Genomic DNA, 19,569 nt, shown 5'->3' on the forward strand with positions numbered 1-19,569 from the left:
GATCAGTGGTCATTGGGCAGAAATATAGTCAATCAATGAAGCTTCGCTAAAATTATTGGTGCGTAAGGTAGTCATTTATCGCTGTCTTCAAATCAGCTCACTTCGGTCAATTCTCCCCGCAAAAAAAACAATGACGTTTGGCTGTGTTGCAAACATCCAGAGGAATGCACTGAAACCCAGTTTAATGAAGCTGCTAGTTGAGGACTTGTGAGGCATCTGTTTCTCAAGCTAGACACTCTAATGTACTTGTCCTCTTGCTCAGTTGTGTACCGGGGCCTCCCACTCCACTTTCTATTCTGGTTAGAGACAGTTTGCGCTGTTTTGTGAAGGAAGTGGTACACAGCGTTGTCCCAGATCTTCAGTTTCTTGGCAATTTCTCACATGGAATCACCTTCATTAATCAGAACAAGAATAGACTGACAAGCTTCAGAAGAAAGTTATTTGTTTCTGGCCATTTTGAGCCTTTAATCGAACCCACAATGCTGATGCTCCAGATACTCAACTGGTCTAAAGAAGGCCTGTTTTATTGCTTCTTTAATCAGTACAACAGTTTTCAGCTGTACTAACATAATTGCAAAATGGTTTTCTAATGATCAATTAGCCGTTTAAATTGATAAACTTAGATTAGCTAACACAACGTGCCAGGAGTGATGGTTGCTGATAATGGGCCTCTGTACGCCTATGTAGATATTCCATACAAAATCAGCCGTTTCCAGCTACCCTAGTCATTTACAACTTTAACAATGTCTACACTGTATTTCTGATCACTTTGATGTTATTTTAATGCACAAAACATTTGCTTTTCTTTCAAAAACAAGACATTTCTAAGTGACCCCAAACTTTTGTGTGTAAAATATATATATTTAGATATAGATAGATAGATAGATAGATAGATAGGTAGTCTAGTGGTTAGAGCGTTGGACTGGTAACCGAAAGGTTGCAAAATCGAATCCCTGAGCTTAATAGTTTAATAAAGGTAAAACAAAATATTGTGTAATATATATATATACATAGCCCCCTTGAACTTTGTGACCTTTTGCCACATTTCAGGCTTCAAACATAAAGATATAAAACTGTATTTTTTTTTGTGAAGAATCAACAACAAGTGGGACACAATCATGAAGTGGAACGACATTTATTGGATATTTCAAATTTTTTTAACAATCAAAAACTGAAAAATTGGGCGTGCAAAAGGTCGCAAAGTTCAAGGGGGCCGAATACTTATGCAAGGCACTGTATATATACACACACACACACACACACACAAATACATTTAAACTCAGTTTTCACAATTTCTGACATTTAATCCTCGTAAACATTCCCCGTCTTAGGTCAGTTAGGATCACCACTTTATTTTAAGAATGTGAAATGTCAGAATAATAGTAGAGAGAATTTTTTTATTTCAGCTTTTATTTCTTCCATCACATTCCCAGTGGGTCAGAAGTTACCATATACTCAATTAGTATTTGGTAGCATTGCCTTTAAATTGTTTAACTTGGGTCAAACGTTTTGGGTAGCCTTGCACAAGCTTCCCACAATAAGTTGGGTGAATTTTGCCACATTCCTCCTGACAAATCTGGTGTAACTGAGTCAGTTTTGTAGGCCTCCTTGCTCGCACACACTTTTTCAGTTCTGCCCACAAATCTTTTATAGGATTGAGGTCAGGGCTTTGCGATGGCCACTCCAATACCTTGACTTTGTTGTCTTTAAGCCATTTTGTTACAACTTTGGAAGTATGCTTGGGGTCATTGCCCATTTGGAAGACCCATTTGCGACCAAGCTTTAACTTCCTGACTGATGTCTTGAGATGTTGCTTCAATGTATCCACATAATTTTCCATCCTCACGATGCCATCTATTTTGTGGAGTGCACCAGTCTGTCCTGCAACAAAGCACCCTCACAACATGATGCTGCAACCCCATTCTTCACGGTTGGGATGGTGTTCTTCAGCTTGCAATCCTCCCCTTTTATCCTCCAACCATAACAATGGTCATTAAGGCCAAACAGTTCTATTTTTGTTTCATCATACCAGAGGACATTTCTCCAAAAAGTATGATCTTTGTCGCCATGTGCAGTTGCAAACCATAGTCTGGCTGTTTTATGGCAGTTTTGGAGCAGTGGCTTCTTCCTTTCTGAGTGGACTTTCAGGTTATGTCAATATAAGACTTGTTTTACTGTGGATATATAGTTTTGTACCTGTTTCCTCCAGCTTCTTCACAAGGTCCTTTGCTGTTGTTCTGGGATTGGTTTGCACTTTTCCCACCAAAGTGCGTTCATCTCTAGGAGACAGAATGCGTCTCCTTCCTGAGCAGTATAATACCTGCGTGGTCCCATGGTGTTTATACTTGTGTACTATTGTTTGTACAGATGAACGTGGTACCTTCAGGCGTTTGAAAAAGAGGCACAGAGTTTGAAGATAGGCCTTGAAATACATCCACAGGTAGGCCTTGAAATACATCCAATACATCCACAATTGGAGTACACCTCCAATAGGCTAATTGACATCATTTGAGTCAATCAGAAGCTTTTAAAGCCGTGACATCATTTTCTGGAATTTTCCACGCTGTACCAGGTACAGTCAACTTAGTGTATGTAAACTTCTGACCACTGGAATTGTGATACAGTGAATTATAAGTGAAATAATCTGTCTGTAAACAAAAATGACTTGTGTCATGCACAAAGTAGATGTCTTAACCAACTTGCCAAAACTATAGTTTGTTAACTTCTTGACGCTACCTATCCCGTTGGCGGAATAATTGTCATCAACAACCGCTGAATTGCATAGCGCCACATTCAAATAATATTACTAAAAATATTTATATTCATGAAATCACAAGAGCAATATAGCGAAACACAGCTTAGCATTTTGTTAATCCACCTGTCGTGTCAGATTTAGAAAATATTCTTTACAGCGAAAGCAATCCAAGCGTTTGTAAGTTTATCGATCACTAGACAAAACATTATGAACACCTAGCATCAAAGTAGCTTGGTCACGAAAATCAATCAAATTAATCGCTTACCTTTGATGATCTTCGGATGTTTTCAATCACGAGACTCAGTTACACAATAAATGTTCCTTTTGTTCCATAAAGATTATTTTTAAATCCAAAATACCTGCGTTTGTTTGGCGTGTTATGTTCAGAAATCCACAAGCTCGAGTGGTCACGACAACGCAGACGAAAATTCCAAATAGTATCCGTAATGTCCACAGAAACATGTCAAACGTTTTTTATAATCAATCCTCAGGTTGTTTTTAAATATATAATCGATAATATATCAACCGGCACTGTCTCTTTTTCAGTAGGAGAGGGAGAGACAATGGCTGCCCCACTATGTTGCGCAAGCAGAACTCATGCGAACACCTGACGCGATGTTATCTTTCTCGCTCATTTTTCAAAATAAAAGCCTGAAACTATGTCTAAAGACTGACACCTTGAGGAAGCGATAGGAAAAGGAATCTGGTTGATATCCCTTTAAATGGAGCGAAGGCAGGCTATGGAACATGGAGCTTTCAAAATAGATTTGTTAATTAGCAGATAAGACGCTCTTATTTCCAAGCCCTTGGTTTGATTTTCCTCATGTTTCGCCTGCGATATCAGTTCTGTTATACTCACAGACAATATTTTGACAGTTTTGGAAACTTTAGAGTGTTTTCTATCCTAATCTGTCAATTATATGCATATTCTGAGAAATAGGCCATTTACTTTGGGAACTTTATTTTTCCAAACATAAAAATAGTGCCCCCTAGCTGAAAGAGGTTAACAAGCAATTTTTGGAGTGGTTGAAAAATGAGTTATAATGACCCCAACTTAAGTGTATGTAATCTTCCGACTTCAACTGTATGTATGTATATAGATAGATTTTGGACACACCTATTCCAGGGGTTTTCTATATTTTTTACAAATTATTTTCTACATTCATCGCAGCCTTCCTCCTCTTTCACTCTTTTCCCCTTTGTATCTTTCTCTCTCACCGTCTTTCCCCCTGTAGCGTGTCTCTCTCCCTCATATCTGACCTTATCTCTCACACTTGTTTTTCTATCCTTGTGGGGACCTAAAATTGACCTATTTTCTCTAACCCTACCACCTAACCCTACTGACCTAAACCTAAACCTAATCCTAATTGTAACCCTAAACCAAACCCCTAAGCTTAAAATAGCCTTTGTCCCTCTGGATAGAAGAACAAGACTTCTCACACACCACACACACCACACACACACACACACACACACACACACACGCACCACACACACACACACACACGCACCACACACACACACGCACCACACACACACACGCACCCCACACACGCACACACACACCCACACCCCACACACACGCACCACACCACACACACACACACCACACACACACACACACACACACGGCCTAATCCTCACTGTGTGAGTGTGAATTTCACAGTGGCTGTTGGAGCAGGAGACAGGAATGATGCAGGGAGACACGTGTCCTCTTGGAGAGTCAACTCACAGGCACACTGGATTACAATATTATTCCTGATGAGGGGAAATCACCATGTGCACACTATACAGGAAACTGTATGATCATGGGCCTGGGTGATTGAAGTGCAGGGGCTTGAAAACATGCGTTTGAACTGTGTGCGAGAGAGTGTGTGTAAGTTAACTCCAGCTGAAGTCCTGGGTACCACACTGACTTTGGTCTCCAGATTTCTCCCATATGTGTGGAGCAAGGTGGCCCTCTGTCATGTGTTCCATATGGGGATGGTTGCTGCAATGTGTGTTTTATTGGTCTTTAGTGCCATCAATCCTCTTCCCACATTACTATTGATGTGAATCTCGAGAGGGTTTGTTGTGGTGACAGACCCATGGCCTCACATACCGCTCGTGTGTGTGTGTGTGTTGGAATGGGACAAAGTGTCAAATGGAGATGTATTTATTGTGTGAGCGAAATGTATGAACAGTACTTTATTGGAGATATTAATCACAGTGATAGAGCGACTGGTTCACAGCACTTGGAGGTAAACCCATCCCATAGACATGATTGTGCTCTGTAGCCCCAGTCCCAGTGTGGATCCCCTCTCAACCCAGTGCTCAGAGAGAGAGGGAGAGTGGACAATGGCATCAGTGTACTGGTTGGAGGGCTATGGGAGTAAACCAAGATGGCAGTCGCACAGTGAAGCCCTGGGTCTCTCTCTCTGGTCTCTGTACCATGTTGTGGTCTGGGCCTCTGATGGGGTCATGATGTTGACTGTTAGCAGCTCATATAGGTCAGAGGTTAGAGGTTCCATTCACCACAGCTGGCAAAGATTACCATCAGGCGCCGTAGGATACCCCTGCCCCGTCTCTCACACACACCGACCGTGTTCACTCCGTGTGTGTTTGATTGAGCAGGACTGCTGTGACACCACTGTTACTAGGTCAGGAGTCCCGGCCTTTCAACAGAGCCTATTGTATAGAGAGAACTAGGGAGAGGAGGGCGGGTGACTGTATGAGTTTGTGTTAAGTGTGTTGTACATTTATTGTCCTGTGTGTGTATGTACACATCTCATTGTCCAGGATAGAATGATTCTTTTATTTGCTGTGCGGGCAGAACACACATGAGTACACTTGACCACACGCTTGCGCTTGCGCCCACAGAGCATGTGACCGACCTAATCAGACTCCAGCTAGATCCTCTCTCACACACACACACACACACACACACTCTTCGAGCATGTGACCAGCCTAAACAGACCCTCATCATTACTTACACACACTACAGTTCAGTCATCCACTGGTCACACAAACCAAGTTTTCCAGTAATGTTCAGTCTCACGTGCATAAAGCCACACACCTGAGTGTGAGCAGCTGGTGTGACAAGAGGCAGAAAAAGGAGGGCGTTGTAATCCTGACTTCCTGTTAGTCAGTGCCTAGTTACTGCACTACAATGTGTGTGTCTGTGCCTGTCTGTGTGGAGAGAGAGGGAGCCAGAGAGCAGTTATATGACAATAGATGGTGTATGTATATGGAGAGCAGATATATGACAATAGATGGTGTGTATATGGAGAGAGCAGCTGTATGACAATAGATGGTGTGTGTGTATATGGAGAGCAGATATGTGACAATAGATGTTGTGTGTATGGAGAGAGCAGCTATATGACAATAGATGGTGTGTGTATGGAGAGAGCAGCTGTATGACAATAGATGGTGTGTGTGTGTATATGGAGAGCAGATATGTGACAATAGATGTTGTGTGTATGGAGAGAGCAGCTATATGACAATAGATGGTGTGTGTATGGAGAGAGAAGCTGTATGACAATAGATGGTGTGTGTGTATATGGAGAGCAGATATGTGACAATAGATGTTGTGTGTATGGAGAGAGCAGCTATATGACAATAGATGGTGTGTGTATGGAGAGAGCAGCTGTATGACAATAGATGGTGTGTGTGTATATGGAGAGCAGATATGTGACAATAGATGTTGTGTGTATGGAGAGAGCAGCTATATGACAATAGATGGTGTGTGTATGGAGAGAGCAGCTGTATGACAATAGATGGTGTGTGTGTATATGGAGAGCAGATATATGACAATAGATGGTGTGTATATGAGAGCAGATATATGACAATAGATGGTGTGTGTATATGGAGAGCAGATATATGACAATAGATGGTGTGTATATGGAGAGCAGATATATGACAATAGATGGTGTGTATATGGAGAGCAGATATATGACAATAGATGGTGTGTATATGAGAGCAGATATATGACAATAGATGGTGTGTATATGGAGAGCAGATATATGACAATAGATGGTGTGTATATGGAGAGCAGATATATGACAATAGATGGTGTGTATATGGAGAGCAGATATATGACAATAGATGGTGTGTATATGGAGAGCAGATATATGACAATAGATGGTGTGTATATGGAGAGCAGATATATGACAATCGATGGTTTGTGTATGGAGAGAGCAGTTCTATTACGATAGATGGTTTGTGTATGGAGAGAGCAGCTACAGTGGGGAGAACAAGTATTTCATACACTGCTGATTTTGCAGGTTTTTCTACTTACAAAGCATGTAGAGGTCTGTCATTTTTATCATAGGTACACTTCAACTGTGAGAGACAGAATCTAAAACAAAAATCCAGAAAATCACATTGTATGATTTTTAAGTAATTAATTTGCATTTTATACCTTTATTTAACTAGGCAAGTCGGTTAAGAACACATTCTTAATTTCAATGACTGCCTAGGAACGGTGGGTTAACTGCCTTGTTCAGGGGCAGAACGACAGATTTTCACCTTGTCAGCTCGGGGAATCTAATCTTGCAACCTTACAGTTAACTAGTCCAACGCAATAACGACCTGCCTCTCTCTCGTTGCACTCCACAAGGAGACTGCCCGTTACGCGAATGCAGTAAGCCAAGGTAAGTTGCTAGCTAGCATTAAACTTAACTTATTAAAAAACAATCAATCATAATCACTAGATAACTACACATGGTTGATGATATTACTAGATATTATCTAGCGTGTCCTGCGTTGCATATAATCTGACTGAGCATACAAGTATCTAAGTATCTGACTGAGCGGTGGTAGGCAGAAGCAGGCGCGTAAACATTCATTCAAACAGCACTTTCGTGCGTTTTGCCAGCAGCTCTTCGTTGTGCGTCAACCATTGCGCTGTTTACGACTTCAAGCCTATCAACTCCCGAGATGAGGCTGGTGTAACCGATGTGAAATGGCTAGCTAGTTAGCGCGCGCTAATAGTGTTTCAAACGTCACTCGCTCTGAGCCTGTGGTTGTTTCTCTTGCTCTGCATGGGTAACGCTGCTTCGAGGGTGGCTGTTGTCGATGTGTTCCTGGTTCGAGCCCAGGGAGGAGCGAGGAGAGGGACGGAAGCTATACTGTTACACTGGCAATACTAAAGTGCCTATAAGAACATCCAATAGTCAAAGGTTAATGAAATACAAATGGTATAGAGGGAAATAGTCCTATAATTCCTATAATAACTACAACCTAAAACTTCTTACCTGGGAATATTGAAGAGTCATGTTAAAAGGAACCACCAGCTTTCATATGTTCTCATGTTCTGAGCAAGGAACTGAAACATTAGCTTTCTTACATGGCACATATTGCACTTTTACTTTCTTCTCCAACACTTTGTTTTTGCATTATTTAAACCAAATTGAACATGTTCCATTATTTATTTGAGGCTAAATAGATTTTATTGACGTATTAAGTTAAAATAAGTGTTCATTCAGTATTGTTGTAATTGTCATTATTACAACAACAACAAAAAACGTCCACTTAATCGGTATCGGCGTTGAAAAATCCTAATCGGTCGACCTCTAGTGTGTGTATGTAGAGAGCAGCTATATGATAATACATGGGTTCTGTAGAGAGAGCAGCTATATGACAATAGATGGTGTGTGTATATAGAGACCAGTTGTATGAGAATATATTGTGCGTGTGCGTAGAGACCAGTTATATGACAATAGATGGTATGTGTGTGTGTAGAGAGAGCTGCTGTGGTACTCTGGCGAATAGATGACTCTGTATCCAGCAGCCATATTGCTTTGATTTTGACAGGATGAAGAGACTAGCTGTGTTCCAAAAGACAGGGCAGCTATATGGCTAGAAAGATGGTTAGACCAGGGTTACTGTTAAGAGGATTCAAATATCCCCTACTTTCTCTCCCTCTCCTCGCATCTCTGATCCCTCTGTCCTCTCTCCATCAACTCTGGGAATTCCACAGCACTGTCTTGATTACATTTCCCAGGAAATGACCCATCCCTCTGTTCTATCTCTCTCATCTCTCTCTCTTTGGTGTGTGCCTACTTATCTGTTTTGTCTTATCAGCCAGTTTAGTTGTTTGTAATCGTGGGTGTAATCCCTGTCCTGCAATCTCACACACATACTGTGTACACACAATCTCTCACACACACATTGTATACACACAATCTCACACACACATTGTGTACACACAATCTCACACACACATATTGTATACACACAATCTCACACACATATTGTATACACACAATCTCACACACATATTGTATACACACAATCTCACACACATATTGTATACACACAATCTCTCACACACACATTGTATACACACAATCTCACACACACATTGTGTACACACAATCTCACACACACATATTGTATACACACAATCTCACACACATATTGTATACACACAATCTCACACACATATTGTATACACACAATCTCACACACATATTGTATACACACAATCTCTCACACACACATTGTATACACACAATCTCACACACACAATCTCACACACATACAACAAATAGCACACCCATAAACCCATTGCATATTTTCCTGGAAATCGCTCACTAAGTCTAAATCCACATGGTTATTGTTGCATCTGATTATGAGCAGATAAAGGTTTTTAGTTGTGTGTGTGTTCACCCTTGTGTGTGTGGAGTGTGTCAGGGTTGGGGGGGCAGCTAAACACAGACCCTCAAAGAATCTTTCTCTTTTGAAGTGAGTTCAAATGCTCTTCAAAGTGACCTGGCCAAGATAAAGCAAAGCAGTGTGAACAGACAACAACACAGAGTTACACATGGAGTAAACAATAAACAAGTCAATAACACAGTAGAAAAAAAAGGGGAGTCTATATACATTGTGTGCAAAAGGCATGAGGAGGTAGGTGAATAATTACAATTTTTCAGATTAACACTGGAGTGATAAATGATCAGATGGTCATGTACAGGTAGAGATATTGGTGTGCAAAAGAGCAGAAAAGTAAATAAATAAAAACAGTATGGGGATGAGGTAGGTAAAAATGGGTGGGCTATTTACCGATAGACTATGTACAGCTGCAGCGATCGGTTAGCTGCTCAGATAGCAGATGTTTGAAGTTGGTGAGGGAGATAAAAGTCTCCAACTTCAGCAATTTTTGCAATTCGTTCCAGTCACAGGCAGCAGAGAACTGGAACAAAAGGTGGCCAAATGAGGTGTTGGCTTTAGGGATGATCAGTGAGATACACCTGCTGGAGTGCGTGCTACGGATGGGTGTTGCCATCGTGACCAGTGAACTGAGATAAGGCGGAGCTTTACCTAGCACGGACTTGTAGATGACCTGGAGCCAGTGGGTCTGGCGACGACTATGTAGCGAGGGCCAGCCGACTAGAGCATACAAGTCGCAGTGGTGGGTGGTATAAGGTGCTTTAGTGACAAAACGGATGGCACTGTGATAAACTGCATCCAGTTTGCTGAGTAGAGTGTTGGAAGCAATTTTGTAGATGACATCGCCGAAGTCGAGGATCGGTAGGATAGTCAGTTTTACTAGGGTAAGTTTGGCGGCGTGAGTGAAGGAGGCTCTGACTGAGATTGGGAGTAATGAGGGGGGGGGAGGAAGAGAGGGAGGGGAGGAGATAGAGAAGGTAGAGTTGTCTAGGACCATGTACCTCTCGTCTGTCAGAGATGGAGAGACATACTGCTGGGAGGCTGCCTGACCTAAACTATGTTTTCAACAGAGCAGGCTTGTCCTGTCTCCCGCTCTGTCTCCATCGCCCCCAGGGAATGAGGGAGGGAAGAGGGGTAAAGCGGTAGATGATGTTAAAAGGGGAAGGATGGAAGAAGGGAATGTGATACAAAGGGAGGGGGAGAGAGAGAATCAGATCTAGTGTGATGGAGGGAGGGATGGAGAGATGGGAAGGAAGGAGAGAGAATCAGAGCCAGTGTGATGGGGAGGGAGGAGGGAGAGATGGGAAGGAAGGAGAGAGAATCAGATCCAGTGTGATGGAGGGAGGGGGAGAGAGAGAGAATCAGATCCAGTGTGATGGAGGGAGGGGGAGAGAGAGAAAAAGAGCTACAGTCTGCCTCCATCAGACACCAGTGTGATGGAGGTGGGAGGCTCCAGGTAAAATAACATCTGTAGTAGTGTGATGGAGGGAGGGGCTGTGGGGAGAGAGCAGAAAAGGGGCTGTGGGGTTAGTCAGAGCAGTGTTAGGTTGGTGAGGGGAGGGGCTGTGGGGTTAGTCAGAGCTGGTGAGGGGAGGGGCAGTCTGCCTCCATACACAGACACCATGAGTCTTAGCATAATAAGAGTTGGGAGGCTCAGAGGTAAAATAACATCTGTAGTAGATAATAACAGCTGGTGGGGGGGAGGGGCTGTGGGGTTAGTCAGAGCAGCATTAGGTTGGTGAGGAGAGGGGCTGTGGGGTTAGTCAGAGCAGTGTTAGGTTGGTGAGGGGAGGGGCTGTGGGGTTAGTCAGAGCAGTGTTAGGTTGGTGATGGGCTGTTAGTCAGGGTGTTAGGTCTGTGGGGTTAGAGCAGTGTTAGGTTGGTGAGGGGCTGTGGGGTTTAGTCAGGGGAGGGGTGTTAGGTTGGTGAGGGTCTGTGGGGTTAGTCAGAGCAGTGTTAGGTTGGTGAGGAGGGGCTGTGGGGTTAGTCAGAGGAGTGTTAGGTTGGTGATGGGCTGTGGGGTTAGTCAGAGCAGTGTTAGGTTGGTGAGGGGCTGTGGGTTTAGTCAGAGCAGTGTTAGGTGTTAGGTTGGTGAGGGGTTAGGTTGGTGATGGGCTGTGGGGTTAGTCAGAGTTTGGTCAGAGCAGTGTTAGTGAGGGGGAGGGGCTGTGGGGTTAGGCAGAGCGGTGTTAGGTTGGTGAGGGGGCTGTGGGGTTAGGCAGAGCGGTGTTAGGTTGGTGAGGGGGTGTGGGGTTAGTCAGAGCGACGTTAGGTTGGTGAGGGGTGTGGGGTTAGTCAGAGCGACGTTAGGTTGGTGAGGGGCTGTGGGGTTAGTCAGAGCGGTGTTAGGTTGGTGAGGGGGCTGTGGGGTTAGTCAGAGCAGTGTTAGGTTGGTGAGGGGGTTGGTGAGGGGCTGTGGGGTTAGTCAGAGCGGTGTTAGGTTGGTGAGGGGGCTGTGGGGTTAGGGGCTGTGGGGTTAGTCAGAGCGTGTTAGGTTGGTGAGGGGGTGTGGGGTTAGTCAGAGCGGTGTTAGGTTGGTGAGGGGCTGTGGGGTTAGTCAGAGCGGTGTTAGGTTGGTGAGGGGGCTGTGGGGTTAGTCAGAGCGGTGTTAGGTTGGTGAGGGGCTGTGGGGTTAGTCAGAGCGGTGTTAGGTTGGTGAGGTTGGTGTTAGGGGTGAGGGGCTGTGGGGTTAGTCAGGCAGTGTTACGTTAGGTGTGGGGTTAGAGGGGGGTGTGGGGTTAGTCAGAGCGGTGTTAGGTTGGTGAGGGGGCTGTGGGGTTATATAAAGGGATGTGAGATGGAAGAAGAAAAAGGAAATATGTTGTATAACAGGACAAAGGTTAATATAGATGGAGACTTACAGGCACCTGGCAGCCCGCCATGGGAGAGCGAGAGAGAATGGCCATTACATAAACAGATCAAGCATGGGTGTATTATTGGTGGGTTTAGATGAATGGTACATAACGAGATGGACTAGGGCTAACAGAGGGACAGGGGAGTGTGATTATTGGTGGGTTTAGATGAATGGTACATAGAGAGATGGACTAGGTAGGGCTAACAGAGGGACAGGGGAGTGTGATTATTGGTGGGTTTAGATGAATGGTACATAGAGAGATGACTAGGTAGGGCTAACAGAGGGACAGGGTGAGGGGGCTGTGATTATTGGTGGGTTTAGATGAATGGTACTGTGGGGTTATCAGAGCGGTGTTAGATGGACTAGGTTGGTGAGGGGGCTGGGGCTAACAGAGGGACAGGGGAGTGTGATTTTTGGTGGGGGGCTGGGTTTAGATGAATGGTACAAGAAAAAGAAATATGTTGTATGGACAAGGTAGGGCTTACAGGCAGAGGGACAGGGAGTGTGATTTTCAAGCATGGTGGGTTTAGATGAATGGTACATAGAGAGATGGACTAGGTAGGGCTAACAGAGGGACAGGGAGTGTGATTATTGGTGGGTTTAGATGAATGGTACATAGAGAGATGGACTAGGTAGGGCTAACAGAGGGACAGGGGAGTGTGATTATTGGTGGGTTTAGATGAATGGTACATAAAGAGATGGACTAGGGCTAACAGAGGGACACACACGCACACACCATCTCTCCTGGCTGCTTTGAGTGGACATCACACAATACTAGTTGATAAGACCATTCACTAGCTGTGTGTGGAGGGACATGACAGACCTGGGTTTATTGAAAATAAATCATTTCCCCATGTGTGGTACCATTTGAAGAGTTCCTGTATGACTGTGTGTGTTACCATTTGAAGAGTTCCTGTGTGACTGTGTGTGGTACCATTTGAAGAGTTCCTGTATGACTGTGTGTGTTACCATTTGAAGAGTTCCTGTGTGACTGTGTGTGGTACCATTTGAAGAGTTCCTGTGTGACTGTGTGTGGTACCATTTGAAGAGTTCCTGTATGACTGTGTGTTACCATTTGAAGAGTTCCTGTGTGACTGTGTGTGGTACCATTTGAAGAGTTCCTGTGTGACTGTGTGTGGTACCATTTGAAGAGTTCCTGTATGACTGTGTGTGGTACCATTTGAAGAGTTCCTGTGTGACTGTGTGTGGTACCATTTGAAGAGTTCCTGTGTGACTGTGTGTGGTACCATTTGAAGAGTTCCTGTGTGACTGTGTGTGGTACCATTTGAAGAGTTCCTGTGTGACTGTGTGTGGTACCATTTGAAGAGTTCCTGTATGACTGTGTGTGGTACCATTTGAAGAGTTCCTGTGTGACTGTGTGTGGTACCATTTGAAGAGTTCCTGTATGACTGTGTGTGGTACCATTTGAAGAGTTCCTGTGTGACTGTGTGTGTTGACATTGAGAAGCATGCTACAGGTAGTAATGAGACCTAAAGGTCTGTGTGTGACCCCATATTGGTCTGTTTCCCCACCAGGTATTACTACAACAAGAGAATCCTCCACAAGACCAAAGGGAAGAGGTTCACCTACAAGTTCAACTTCAACAAACTGGTCCTGGTCAACTACCCTTTCATAGACATGGGCTCCACAGGTATCGCTCACTGTGTGTGTGTGTGTGTGTGTGTGTGTGTGTGTGTGTGTGTGTGTGTGTGTGTGTGTGTGTGTCACAGACATCACTAAATTCTTAATTAAACACTGACTGTGCTAATCCATATCATTACTTAGTGTATATTACTCCCCTCATCATTGCATCTCTCCGTTCTCCTCCTCTCTTCCCTCTCTCTCCTGTTCTCTAACAGGTAGTGGTGTTCCTCAGAGTGCTCCACCATTGCCTTCCGCAGCCGGAACTCATTTCCGCTTCCCACCGTCCACGCCATCTGACATGCTTTCACCCAATGAGGACCTGCGTAGCCCCGGGGGCGTGTTCAGCGCCGTGGCTCGACGCATGGCTCGCGGCTCGGTCAGCGACTGCAGCGATGGGACCTCCGTCAACTCTGAGATCGAGGACGGCAACGGGGGAGGAGGGGAGGACAGGGGGAGAGAGGGGGCTGAGTGGGGGAGGAGGAGGAGGTCCAGGAGGAGGAGGAGGAGGAGGTCCAGGGGGAGGGGGAGGAGGAGGAGTAGGAGGTCCAGGGGGAGGAGGAGTAGGAGGTCCAGGGGGAGGAGGAGTAGGAGGTCCAGGGGGAGGAGGGTACAGGAGTATGATCCACCCCCGTATGTCCCATGAGTCTCTGTTTAGGATGTATGGTGGAGCAGGGAACCCCAACGCCCACCCAGGCTCCCGCGGCCCCCTGGGACACAGGGTCCACCCCGACAACCTGTCCCCCTTCCCTGTGTCCCCCCTGCCTGGCCCTGGGGGTGCAGGGCTCTTAGCCCCACCTCTGTCCCCAGCCCTGTCCTTGACCCCCTCCTCCCACCTGCCCTACACCCCGTCCCCCTCCCTCTCCCCCATGCTGGGCTCCCACTTCTCCTTCAACCCTGAGGAAATGAAGCGCTACCTGCAGGCCCACCACCAGAGTGTCTACAACTACCACCTCAGCCCCAGAGCCTTCCTCCACTACCCCAACGTCATCATTCCCCAGCCACACCGCCTCGCCCAAGACAAGAGAGAACTGGGTGAGAGGGGAGGAGCAGAGAGAGGAGGAGAACGCTCAGGTCTGAATAGTCATCGACACCCATCACCCCTGTCCCAATCCCACTCTCCTCACCCTCACTCAGCCCACCCTCACCCGCACTCAGCCCTACCCCACCCGCACTCAGCCCACCCTCACTCGGCTCATTCCCACCCCCACCCCATCCACCACCCACTGCACCTGGGTGAGGAGCCGCCTCACCTCTCGCCCTTCAAGTTCAAGCTGCAGCCTCCTCCATTGGGCCGGAAGCAGAGGGACGGTAGCCAGGACCACCACCCCAGGCAGAGCTCACTGTCCTCGGGCTCAGGGTCCCTGTCGTCCTCCGGTCTTGGGTCCTCCCTGTCCTTCGGCAGTGACCTGAGCTCAGCCGGCGGGTCAGGACTCATCTCCAACTCCTCCTCCACCGGCTCCCTCAACAGCACCGGGCTGCCCAAGATCAAGGTGAGACCCACAAGGGGACATAGTCACTTTGAACTGTTTGACTGTATGTGTTGAGGATCCTGATGGCTAAACGTTTGTGACTGTGATATCGACACTCTCTGTCTCTCTGTAGGTGGAGCCCATCTCAGATATTGAGTCAGAAGAAGAGGTGGAGGTGACTGACATCAGTGACGAAGACCCTGACGACCGGGGCGACGAGTACGACCTCTTCTCCCCCCGACACCCCCGGCCTCACCCCCACCACCCCAACGGGAGCTCCTCCCACCCACCCCCACGACGAGGACCTGGATGAGGATGTCTTCAAGGCCCCCGCACCCCCTCCTCCAGGCCTGCTGCCCTTCTTCACCTCCCACCCCCACCGCGGACCTCCCAACCTGAAGAGTGAGCCGGCCGAACCAGGCGACACCCCCTCCCCGTCCCCCGCCCAGGGGCAGACCAAGTGCATTCCACTCAAGCTGCGCTTCAAACGGCGCTGGAGTGAAGACCAACGAATGGAGGCCATGGAAGAGCAGGACGACAAGAAAGTACGAGGGGAGAAGGAGAGGGAAAGGGAGACGGAGAAGAATGGAGGGATGCAGGAGAACGGGGCTGGCAGCGCCCCCAGTCCCCCAGCCCTGGGGGGGTATGAGTGTTCCCTCCCGTTGGCTCAGAGGGGGGTGAACCAGGACCTGCACCAGGCCACCGCCCAACTGTCACTGGAGAACAAGGACTGCTGATGCTGATCCACACACACATAGAGATACATAGAAACACTAATGCTAGCAGACAGTGGTGGTTTAGGACAGTGTAAATGACTCCTGAGGTCCTCCTGCCACTCTGACAGGCAGACAGTTCTCTCCTAACTCAAACTAAACCTGGGCCTAATCAAACTCCAAACCCTGATGCAGTCCACACCCTCCTCCCAAAGCCCTTACCTTCTACTGTAACGAGACCCCTCCCTCAGAGACTGTTGAAGAAGAGAGGGGACTTTTGGTCCAAACAAGCCCAGACTCAGTGACTTAAACCAGGGGCAGAACCAGAGGGGACGCTACTCTCTGCTTGTGTCTGGATGGAACCCCCAAGCCAGCTTCCAGTCCAGCCCACTGTCAGCCTCATATCCAGCCTCCAGCCCAGCACTGCCCCACATCTCCTGACCCAGCTCTTTTGCCTCACCTTTCCTGCCTTCTGGCCCCCCGTCTAGGGTTAGAGTCTGTCTTTCTCCTCAGGGGACCCCAACTCAGACAGCCCAGCCCCCTGGCTTTCCAGCCCTGCAGACATGGAGGATGAGATTTCTCCCATTTTATTTTTGTATAGAGATGAAGACAGGACTTCTACAAGTGCCTGTACCTGTATCAGACACACAGAGAGAGAGAGAGAGAGAGAAGACTGAGAGGAGGAAAGCATCGGTGTAAAAGTATGATCCTGAAGAAGGCACAGTGATGCCGAAACGTTGGTGATTTACCCAATAAATAACCGGGAGTTTATACATAGTGTGCGACTCTCGCTATTATTTATGTAATAGTATCCCCCCTGTTCTTACCCATAACAGACACACAGGAAAGTTGGGCTGTCGATTGGGGGCTGTGGGACCTAGTCGTGGTGAACTGGCAAAGACTCCTCCTCGCAACACTGGCCACTCCACTCAGGGATGCCACAGACACACACACACCAGCTGCTGGGGAAACGGGCAGTGGCAGGACTTTGGGACATGGAGGCTTTGCTCTTGGACTGCTACTGAAGGGTACTGCTATTCAACACACACTTTATTTCTCTCTAACACTCCTCTGTCATCACTTTTGTACTTTCCTCTCTTTCTGTAATCTTTTCTCTCTCTCTCCTACTTCCTTCCCTTTCTTTTGTGGACCATGCCTGAAAGATCCTGATCTAAATGAGAAGGGAGAGGGTGGAGGATAAACCAAGGGGGGAGGGAGCAGTGGCTCGGTTGTTAGATGACAGAGAGGAACAGCGAGGGGACCATTGGGAGGGGGAGAGAGCTCTCCTATGGAAAAGGAGAGTGAGGGGTCCATTATCTTTTAACTGTTAGCTTACCCTAGCTTAGCCTTGTCTATCCCATGGCAGGGCAGAAGCAAGGGCGACCTGCACAGAATCCTAGTTCACCAGCTCCACCCAAATCCCTTACTCCTGTTCTATCAACCATAGTCTCATAGTGTTAACTAAATCAGCAGAATACGCACACAACACCGCATATGCAAGCACACCTGTAGACACACACACACACATATACATATATATATTCACACACATACATATATATATTCACACACACACACACACACACACACACACACACACACACACTGCCTCTCTATGCCTTGTTTTATAGTGTGTCTTAAACTCTTTACAAGAGTCTTAGTAAAAAAATATATATAAAACGAGAAAGTCCTACTGAGATATGCACACTCGTATAAACTATATATTTATACACTGAACAAAAACATAAATGCAACATGTAAAGTGTTGGTCCCATGTTTCATGAGCTGAAGTAAAAGATGCCAGACATTTTCCATACACACAAAAAGCTTGTTCCTCTCAAATTTTGTGCACACATTTGTTTACATCCCTGTTAGTGAGCATTTCTCCTTTGCCAAGATAATCCATCCAGCTGACAGGTGTGGCATATCAAGAAGCTGATTAAACGGCATGATCATTACACAGGTGCACCTTGTGCATGGGGTCAATAAAAAAGGCCACTCTAAAATGTGCAGTTTTGTCACACAACACAATGCCACAGATGTCTCAAGTTTTGAGGGAGCGTGAAATTGGCATGCTGACTGCAGGAATGTCCACCAGAGGTGTTACCAGAGAATTGAATGTTAATTTCTCTGCCATAAGCCGCTCCAACGTCATTTTAGAGAATTTGGCAGTACGTCCAACCGGCCTCACAACCGCAGACCACGTGTATGGCGTCGTGTGGACGAGCAGTTTGCTGATGTCAATGTTGTGAACAGAGGTGCCCCACGTGGCGGTGGGGTTATGGTATGGGCAGGCATAAACTACGGACAATGAACACAATTAAATTTTATTGATGGCAATTTGAATGCATAGAGACACCGATTGCCCATTGTCGTGCCATTCATCCCCTGCCATCCCCTCATGTTTCAGCATAATGCACTGCTCCATGTCGCAAGGATCTGTGCACATTTCCTGGAAGCTGAAAATGTCCCAGTTCTTCCATGGCCTGCATACTCACCAGATGTCATGTGTTGAGCATGTTTGGTATGCTCTGGATCAACGTCTTCGACAGCGTGTTCCAGCAACTTTGCACGGCCATTGAAGAGGAGTGGGACAACATTCCACAGGCCACAATCAACAGCCTGATCAACTCTATGCTACTTTTTTTTTTAGGTATCTGTGACGAATCGATGAGTATCTCTATTCCCAGTCATATGAAGTCCATAGATTAGGACCAAATTTATGTAAATTGACTGATTTCCTTCCATGAACTGTAACCCAGTAAAATCTTTGAAATCGTTGCATGTTACATTTATGTTTTTGCTCAGTATATATTATATATGAAATTCCAAACTGATATAAAAAACTAAAACAACATGCCATTTAATGAAATGACAGATTCAGGATGTTTTTGTAAGTGATTCGTTCTGGTAGGCGAGGGGAGAGAATATCCTGTTTCTCAGCGGGTAAACTTCCTTAGGGGAGGGAGACAACGGGATGGGTAGGAGTCCAATTTCTTTTGTTATGACCAAGGGACAACAAACGACACAGGATAGACAGACAAAATGATGAAAATAATGAGAATCATGAAAGAACTGCATTGTAGTACACTGAATATATACAGCAGTTGTCATTTGAACATGACTATTCTGTCTGCTATCACGGTCCGCTACTCCCTCTCAGCTTCTAGAAGACCTGACCACCGTCACCTGTCCCCAGTCTCCCTCTGGGCTGGTCTCACCTTGATAGTGCACCTCTATGGGGACCTCACCTTACTAATGGACCTCACAACTCACCTCCGGCCCCAGTGGGAGTGAATGAGCTCAGGGTTAGCCAGGCCTGGGGATTTTAGTCGATGAGAAATCCTGTCATTTCTCAGCTCTACCCAGTTAAGCCGGTTATCTAAAGCGGACAGTTTACTAATCGTGACTGCATTAGCTATATTCCCAGCAGGTTGGTGGGGGTGGAGGCTGAGGTTAATGATTGCTGTACAGATAACAGTG

General features: G+C 46.2%; 1 protein-coding gene across 1 annotated transcript in view; it reads left to right on the plus strand.

The window, feature by feature from the left end:
• The window catches only part of LOC112244066 (ETS domain-containing transcription factor ERF-like), an 81,942-nt gene extending 64,373 nt beyond the window's left edge, over nucleotides 1-17,569 (plus strand). Inside the window, exons 3-9 of the mRNA XM_042308827.1 lie at nucleotides 13,796-13,911; nucleotides 14,120-14,329; nucleotides 14,463-14,915; nucleotides 15,120-15,261; nucleotides 15,373-15,394; nucleotides 15,507-15,577; nucleotides 15,681-17,569. Of these exons, the coding sequence (XP_042164761.1) occupies nucleotides 13,796-13,911; nucleotides 14,120-14,329; nucleotides 14,463-14,915; nucleotides 15,120-15,261; nucleotides 15,373-15,394; nucleotides 15,507-15,577; nucleotides 15,681-16,110 (1,444 nt within the window). The 3' untranslated portion in view covers nucleotides 16,111-17,569. The remainder of the gene's footprint in view (nucleotides 1-13,795; nucleotides 13,912-14,119; nucleotides 14,330-14,462; nucleotides 14,916-15,119; nucleotides 15,262-15,372; nucleotides 15,395-15,506; nucleotides 15,578-15,680) is intronic.
• The last annotated feature ends 2,000 nt before the right edge of the window (nucleotides 17,570-19,569 follow it).

Source organism: Oncorhynchus tshawytscha, linkage group LG03, assembly GCF_018296145.1.
Source record: "Oncorhynchus tshawytscha isolate Ot180627B linkage group LG03, Otsh_v2.0, whole genome shotgun sequence".
NCBI classification, from domain to species: Eukaryota; Metazoa; Chordata; class Actinopteri; order Salmoniformes; family Salmonidae; genus Oncorhynchus; species Oncorhynchus tshawytscha.